The 8,970-nt window shown below is 31.0% G+C and overlaps 1 protein-coding gene across 1 annotated transcript; it reads left to right on the forward strand.

Annotated features, from left to right (window-relative positions):
• Positions 1-4,147: 4,147 nt before the first annotated feature.
• Positions 4,148-5,208, forward strand: LOC104792717 (GCN5-related N-acetyltransferase 8). Its single transcript, XM_010518936.3, has one exon. It carries the CDS (start codon positions 4,312-4,314, stop codon positions 5,020-5,022), a length of 711 nt encoding a protein of 236 aa, XP_010517238.1. The 5' UTR covers positions 4,148-4,311; the 3' UTR covers positions 5,023-5,208.
• The last annotated feature ends 3,762 nt before the right edge of the window (positions 5,209-8,970 follow it).

The raw sequence follows: 8,970 nt of genomic DNA on the forward strand, positions 1-8,970 counted from the left end.
AAATATTTGATAATTTTCACATTGATTTAATATTTTGTATCATTATTTATTTTTATTTGTTTTCTGAACATTTTCTATAATTATTTCATTATTATTTTATCATATATTATTCTACAAATTTTGAATTAGTAGTTATCTGCATATGCATATATGTTGCCTTTTAAAATTTTAATTTTAGATTTTATTCTGTTGTTATAATGATGTTACTACGCCTACTCTTTCTTCATTATCATTGAACATAGTTGATAGAGGACTGAAACACCTTTGGAGACATGATCAAAATCATTCTCGAGGAAAGTGACTTGACTCCCCAACGTGGTTATTTCTTTTTTGGGTTTGCTTGTCGGCTACATATTCACAACTTATCTTATATACACATCCCCTTTTATTAATTAGGAAGTAGATTTGGTATATTAATTCAGAAGTAGATTTAGTAAAGTAACGTTTTATTTATAAGGGTTATTACATAATTGAATAAAACGTTATTTATAAGGGTTATTACATAATTGAATAAAACGTTACTTTACTAAATAATATCATTTGATTTTATTTATAAGGGTCATTTGAATAATATCAGAACTATAAAAATATTATTTGTAATAATTAGTATCCATAATTTAAATATCTAGATAGGTTTAACTTGTTTAAATATTTTTAATTCTTACGAATCATGTTATGGAACGGATTAAAGTTCACTTTTTCTTTTAAATTAGCTCATCAACAAGGTATTAAGTAACAGTTTGAATCGGTTGTTTCAGGAAATCCTGGTTTAGCCAAGGAAGCTACATTAATCGCAATCTGTATGTGACCGAACACGTAGATTGCTGGAAGCACTGGGACAATCTCTATAAAGAGAATCTAGAAGCTTGTGTTGCTCTTCTTAAAGAGCTTGTAGAGAATTGGAAGGAATATTCCCCCAAACTAGCATCATCAAGCAAGGGAATGAATCATGTCAGTCGACATATATTCACTCTTTCTTTGAAACTAGCTGAAGAAGGTATTAATAGTAACAAACCAAACCTTGATGAGTTTTCTCTGCTTCCTTCTCTCAAATAGAATTCTATATTTTGTAGCCATTATTTCAGGAAATCTTGTTGTAGCCAAGGAAGCTACAGCGATCGCTATCTGAGGATCTGACTAAAACCGGAGAATGCTGGGGATAAGAATCTAGAAGCTAATGTTGCTCTTCTTAAAGAGCTTATAGAGAATTGGAAGGAATATTCCCCCAAACTAGCAAGACATGGTCATGCACTATCATTGCAAGTAGATATCCACACTGAATGCATATTCTCTATTTCCTTAAGATTAGCTGGAGAAGGTACGTACTATTAGTAGCAAAACAAATAACCTTCATGATAACCCTTGAGTTTTCTTTGCTTCCCTCTCTCAATATTTGTTGCGGTTGTATCAGGAAATCTTGTTTTAGCCAAGGAAGCTACAGCGATCGCTATCTGGTCTCTAACCGAAAACGGAGATTGCTGGAACAATCTCTATGAGGAGAATCTAGAAACTGGTGTTGCTCTTCTTAGAGAGCTTGTAAACGAGTGGAAGGATCATTCCCTCAAACTACTATCACCACCGAGTGTTGGTTTCACTCTCAGTCGAACTATGAAGAGCTTGAGGCTAAAAGTAATGCCCCTTAGCTAATCTTATTACACCCTCCATTTAGTTGTAATTTAGTATCTCTGATATAACCAGTGATTGTTCTTAGAACAAAAAAAACTATCATTGAAGGAGGAACCAACTCTTCTCTTCACGAAGAAGCTGACGAGTACTGCAAAGTGATCTTGGGAAGACTTTGCCGTGGGACTGGCTGGCTTTACTGCTGTGGTTTTAGCTGCGGCAGTTGTTCTAGCTTTGCTGAACAAGCTCCTAAACTAATTGGATATGCACCTATATACTTCATTGCAAAGAGTTGTTGTGGATAAATTTAAATTTCAACGATCACTTTGATTATAGTTTTTCACGATATTTTTGAAATATTTGCATGAACCGGAAGGACACCCCCAATCCAAAGAGAAGCAAGTCTCTCTATCGGATGTTATCATGAAAATCTTTCAACGGTAAGCAAAAAAAAAATCCAGTTTCTATCTAAACGTACGGGGAGATATATTGATCGGGCTTATTTCAGCAGTTTTGTTTCTTGATTCCTCACCAACTTTGGCTTTTATAGGATTCTCTGAAGTTGGGAATGTTTTAAGATGTGGATTCTTTCTTGCAAGGAATCTTGAAACAAATACATGAAACCATTCAAAGCGGACAACAGAAAAAAAAAAGCTCAATTACATGTTAATGGTTTAGCATGATCTTATTTAGTATGACGGTTCAAAGCCTAAATCTATGGACTACGTTTTGTATAATTCAAAGACTTTAACTTTCTCGTTAATTAACCTTCGTAATGATGATGAGTTTACAATGATTTTTAACTTTATATGAACATACTTGATTCTTCGAGTTCGCTTAAATTACGATTATTATAATTAAGCCAAATACAAGATGCCAAATTTACATTAGTTTTCTTTCTATTGAAAATAGTTTTAAAGGTAAAAAAAACCACTACCTTTCTTTGTAAAAATTGATGTTCCGACTCTTTTATCTTGTTCCACAAATTCATTTTTCTACATTTTTAATGATTAACCTTAAAAAATCATAAATAATTGAAAATATATAAAAATGTTATTATAACAATTTTTAAAAAAATATGTAAAAAAATGGAAAAAAGATGGCTAACTACACGAACTATTGGTGAATACATTGTCACACATATCAAATATACTATTGTATATTCAACTACATAAAGTATATGTATTACATGACCACATCCATGAACTATATGACGTAATGCGGTCAACATCATAGACATATAATTCAGTACACCGGTCAATTGATTCCAGCAAAAACCGATGTTGACTCCGGCGAAGACCAACATTGACTCCGACGTTGACCAACACTTAAAAAAAATTCTAAATTAAAAAAAAAATTATTATAGTAAATTATTTATGGGTTTTCATGATTAAAAGAAATTTTCTATTCAATATCCAAATATTTTTTTATATATCTCTAATATATTCAATCTTATAATTAATTACTTTTTATTTTTCAAGCTAAAGTAAATAGTTAAATAAAAATAATTTATAATTATTTTCAAGATAAAAAAATTATTTATAATAATCTTCAAGATATAAAATCATTTATAATGATTTTCAAGATATAAAAATAATTTATAATTATTTTCAAGATATATATATATATATATATATATATATATAAATCTCCCATAATCAGATTATTTAATTACTACAAAATCAATAAAATCAAATTCAACTACTTTCATTAGAAAATAATATGCAAAATATTGAGTATATGACTCTTTACTCTAAATTTGCATGGTAAATGTTATATAAAAAATATACACTCTTTACTTTAAAATTTACATACTCAAAATAACATATAAACAACAAAAAAATAACAATATATACTTTTAACATATGAACATTTTCATTTTTACTCTCTTTTATATAATTACAATATGTTAAATTAATTTTTAGAAATTTTTTTTAAGGTTTGGGTTCTCTATATTACATTTAGGATATATTTAGGAAATATATTTAAAAATATCTTTAGATATTGAATTAACATATAAACAACAACAAAAAAAATTCACAATATTTACTTTTAACATATGAACATTTTCATTTTTACCCTTTTTAACACAATTACAATATGTTAAATTAATTTTTAGAAATTTTTTTAAGGTTTGGGTTCTCTAGTTTACATTTAAGATATATTTAGGAAATATATAAAAAATAATTAGATATTGAATAGAACTTTTTTAATTAATAAAATCATAAATGATTTAATATAATAATTTCTTATTTTTAATTTTTAATTTTAAAATTTTTTTTGGTCAATGCCGGAGTCAATACCAGTCTTCACTGGAATTAATCAATCAGTGTACCAGATTGTATGTCTATGGTATTGAACACATGATGTCATATAGTTCATGCATATAATCTTGTAATACATATACTTGATATAGTTGAATATACAATAATATAATTTAGTATGTGTGACTATGTATTCACCTATACTTCCCTATACTTCACGTAGTTAGCTATTTTTTTTCTAAAAAAATCATAAACATCAAACTATTAAAAATTGAATCAATTTAATTAAAATAATCATAATTAAATTAAGCGTTAAGCAGTTAAGCACGTAGCACAAGAAAAAGCGCACCAGAGCACCGCCCCCACCTTCTCTAGAAAACCCTAATTTTTCACAATCACCATCTTCAACACACAAAAAAAAACAATGGCAGCCGCCGCACCACCACCACCACCAACAGCAGCACCAGAACCAACCAACATGGTACCACTAAAGTCCCCAATCGGCCTCCCAGTCTTCTCCCGTATCCGCCTCGCGACACCATCAGACGTCCCATTCATCCACAAACTAATCCACCAGATGGCCGTCTTCGAACGCCTCACTCATCTCTTCGCCGCCACCGAGTCAGGTCTCACTTCCACACTCTTCAACTCTCGTCCTTTTCAATCATTCACAGTCTTCCTCTTAGAAGTCTCTCGTTCCCCATTCACCGCCACCGCTTCTCCGTCGTCTTCTCCCGATTTCACGCCGTTTCTCAAAACTCATAGCCTTGATCTCCCGATCGAAGATCCGGAGAGCTACAATTTCTCGCCGGATATGTTAAACGACGTCGTCGTTGCTGGGTTTGTTCTGTTTTTTCCAAACTACTCGACTTTTTTGTCGAAACCTGGTTTTTACATTGAGGATATATTTGTGAGGGAGCCGTATAGGAGGAAAGGGTTTGGGAGTATGTTGTTGAGTGCTGTGGCGAAACAAGCTGTGAAGATGGGTTATGGTAGAGTTGAATGGGTTGTTCTTGATTGGAATGTGAATGCTATCAAGTTTTATGAGCAGATGGGTGCTGAGATTTTGCAGGAGTGGAGAGTCTGTAGGCTTACTGGTGATGCTCTCGAAGCTTTTGACAAGGCTAACATCTAGAGATTTGTGTTTTTGGTGCTGGAGAGTGCTGAGAGTTATCGTATCAGATTCGATTCACTTCCTTTTGCTTTTCAAGCTTTAAACTTTGTTCTGTTTATGTTTGTTTCCTCTTGTTCTTACTGTTTATGATGATCATGATTCTCTCTGCTTACTTGATTACTCAATGAGAAAAACGCTTTTGTGGAATGTATGGAATGTTTTCAAGTTGTTAGTAGGAGTTATGTAATTCTGTTTTCTAGTCATGGGTGCTTGTTACGGATATGAAAAATTGGAGAATTATCTCATAGTGAATCGAGAAGAGGTAGAAGTGGAAAACAGATAAATTGTCATCACCATGGTTCACAAAAACAAGATTGGAGTGATAGACGAATGTAAACTTTTTTTCAATATGTTCCCTTTGAGGGCAACATGTCGAATTAGAGTAGAAGCCGAGGCTGACCAAAGTCGTTTACAACATCTATGGCAATGCTAAGAGTTTCAAGAAGTGTTCCAACTTTTAGCCATGATACAGTTCCACTTGGAGGAGCATACACAATGTTTATTCATCAATAGTCAGATATATAAGAAAAACAAATCTTGAAAGATGATTTACATGAGGATTAAATGCTGGTGAAGTATTTGGATGGAAAGTGATTTTACTAGTTGAACAATGCAATAATTGCCAAGAATCTCGCCGCAGTCATCTTCAAGTATAATGGTCATTTTCGCTTAGTGCTGTTGTGGATGCCCTTATAAATATTAAATCTAGTGATGTATGAAAAATGGTCGAACGTATTAAAAAGAAAAAAGCAGGAAATTGTCATTTTAACAAAAATTAATTGATTGGATACACGTTTTAACTGTTATAGAGAATGGAATGTTAAGAGTAGTTTTGAAGTTAAATTGAAATTTCAAATGGAGCAAATGAACCACATTCAACTAGGATATGTACGTAGACTATGAAGACAACCTGATTTGCTCTACGTAAAAAATGGCAGCCGCTGCACCTGCACCACCACCAACGGCAGAACCAGAATCAAACATGGTCAAAACGGGTCTCCATAAGTTGATTGCGAGGTACGACTCTTAAGATGGATGGTTGCAACTATTTGAGACGAGCTTTCTTGCGTAAGTTTCAGTATATTTGGTTCACTCGGTTTAGTTGCATCAATTTGTGTTCAGTTAGAATATTGGTTTATCCGGGTATCAGATAAATTTTTATACTAGTTCTTATTATTAAAAAACTTGGTTCAATTTCGGTTTAACTAACCCGATTACATTAAAATATTATATGCTTGTCCGGAAATAAATCCATTGGACTCATTATAATGGGCTTGAACCCTCTAAGCAAACTCACGGGCGCGTGTGCCTCACAGCAAAACACTATAATGAAGTTTCTACGTGGGCCAAGCTGGCCCCAAAATGCATAATATTACATAATTCCTAACACTTATAAATATTTTATCAAAAAAACAAACACATTTTTATAAAATAGGTCATTTTAAATCTGATCTCTTGCACTATAGTAATAGATAAAAAAAATGTACCGACAGAAACTTCTGACGATTAATTGCCAAATTACTGAGCTGAGGCATCCTCTATCTTCCAATACGAATATTAAATTCTAAACTACGGGTAATGCTTACATTATTAGATTAACATACATAAAATAAAAAGCTAAATTTAGAGACATAGAATGAAAATATAGATAATAAACTTACAGAGACTTTTAGTTTAATAATCTAATAAGTTGAGTAATCACTTTTTAACTTTTTTTTTTTAGTTCAGTATGGATAATTTTTTTTTTTTAGTATAGTTTACCTTTTTAATATAGGTTTAAAGGTACTTTTCTGCAAAAATAGACCTTCTTCCCTCGGTGTCAAAAAACTATAGTAGGATTGCAGATAGATTTGTTAAGTAAATTAAAAATTATTAGACATATAGAAATATGAATATTATTTTTTTTGTTCATTAAAAATATGATCTTAGGATTAAATTGTGAAATATCAGATAATATGACGTTAATTGCCATGAATGATATATCATATACATATGTTCTAATTAAAACGTGTAATTTTTGAGCATATGATTTTAAAAGTAATTTAAATCTCAAAATAATACATCATCTTGAGACACATAAATTAAATTTACATGTGTTATGTGATCAATAATATTTTTTCTCACAAAGCCACTTGTTGATGGTCCATATCATAAAGCTTCACAACGAAAAATTTCTCGTTTTATATTAATTAGTACATTATAAGATGTTAATTGTGATGAATGTTTGGAAGATTCTAAGTGGTATATAAATTATATTTTTTTTAGAAAATTTCTTAAAAGAAAATTCAAAAACTTAGTGAAGTGGAATTTGGATTTAGTTAAAAACTTAGCAAAAAAAAAATTATTTAGATTTCTAGGTGGTCGTATTTAAATTATTAAAAGCCTATATATATATATATGTATAATTGTTCAGCATTTATTCACTTGCAATTCGAAGATCGCTAAGTAGAAATGAAGAAATTTAGAAGAATAGTCAAGGCCAATCCAAGGAAGAGAAACAAATCATATAGTAGAATTAATGAGCAGTTTTTCCTTCAATACTAATTTAGTCAATGAGAAGTAAATAATCTCATTTTCATTGGTTTATAAAAAACTAAACAATTGGGGCTTTATACAAACCTGAAGCCTTAAACCAAAAAGTACAAAAAGAATGAGACTAGTTTTTTTTTTTTTGTAAAACCACTTCTTCTTACACACATGAACACATAAGAAAGAACTGATATACTAATATCAAAACAGGATGCGGTTCAAACTTCCCAAGTTCCCTATCAGCCCCTCTAGTTTGATACAAAGTCCATCTTTGAGTTTTATTTCAATTTCCAACATAACCTTTCCAAGTGTATTATGAAAAATATTACTTACTAGCTAGGATTTACACCCAAAACCATATCCATTTGTTAACAATTAAAACTATAATTGATACTAAAGAATTAAACCAAGATAAAGAATTAAAGTACCAATTGATACTACTTTTCTTTCCTTTCCCTTTATCTTGAACAAAATTGTTGTGTTTTGTCGTGATTACATGAATCCAAAGTTGGAAGAGAATTAATTGATTTCGTTGTCGACAAATCTAGACTACGAGTTTTAACATCTTCAATTACAGCCATATATAGAACGCACTGATTAATGTCGGCTAACCATACTGCGCTAACGACAATACTATCAAAGTAGTCCATTTTTTTCCATACTCATTTAAATTTCTTGGCTTTTTTTTTTTGGGTAACAAGATGTCTTTTTCCATGATATAACGACATGTGCTTCACGTTTCTTCAATCCCATCTCTTTTCATCGACACAATTTTTTTTTTTGGTATTATCGAAATAATTCATCAATTTATTCTTAAATTAATATTGGATTCATATATATATATATATATATATATATATATATAAAGTGAAACGAATATTGGATCATTAAACGGTATAGATGACCGCGCGTCTTTATGTTGCATGTCGTGTGTTGTTTCAAATCGCAGAAGAGCCAACTTGTGTTTAAAACTGATTGCCATATTAGAAATTGACTCAAGATAATCTAGAACAAGAGGTTAACTTTTCTTGATTTTTTTTAAGCGTTAGCAAAATTTTCCGAGAGAGGTGATTAATGACCTACAGATAGATGAGAACGATATGAGGCGTACAAAATTGAGGGATGGCTAAATATATACTATGATACGTTGAGTTGATACATAGTGATATATAGACAATGTCTCTTTGATTAATCAACCTGAACAAAAAAGAAATGAAAAGGAGAAGAGAGTGACCTACTTTAACGTGTAACACATGACATTACCAAGAAGAGAGATTGGCTTATAATTAAAATTCTAACTCTAAACATGATAGCCTTAGAAGCAAGTAATAACTTAAACTTTTCTATAAATACAGATCCTCTAAAAGACTAAACCCCTAC

Source organism: Camelina sativa, chromosome 6 (genome assembly GCF_030686135.1).
Source record: "Camelina sativa cultivar CO46 ecotype springtype chromosome 6, ASM3068613v1".
NCBI lineage: Eukaryota > Viridiplantae > Streptophyta > Magnoliopsida > Brassicales > Brassicaceae > Camelina > Camelina sativa.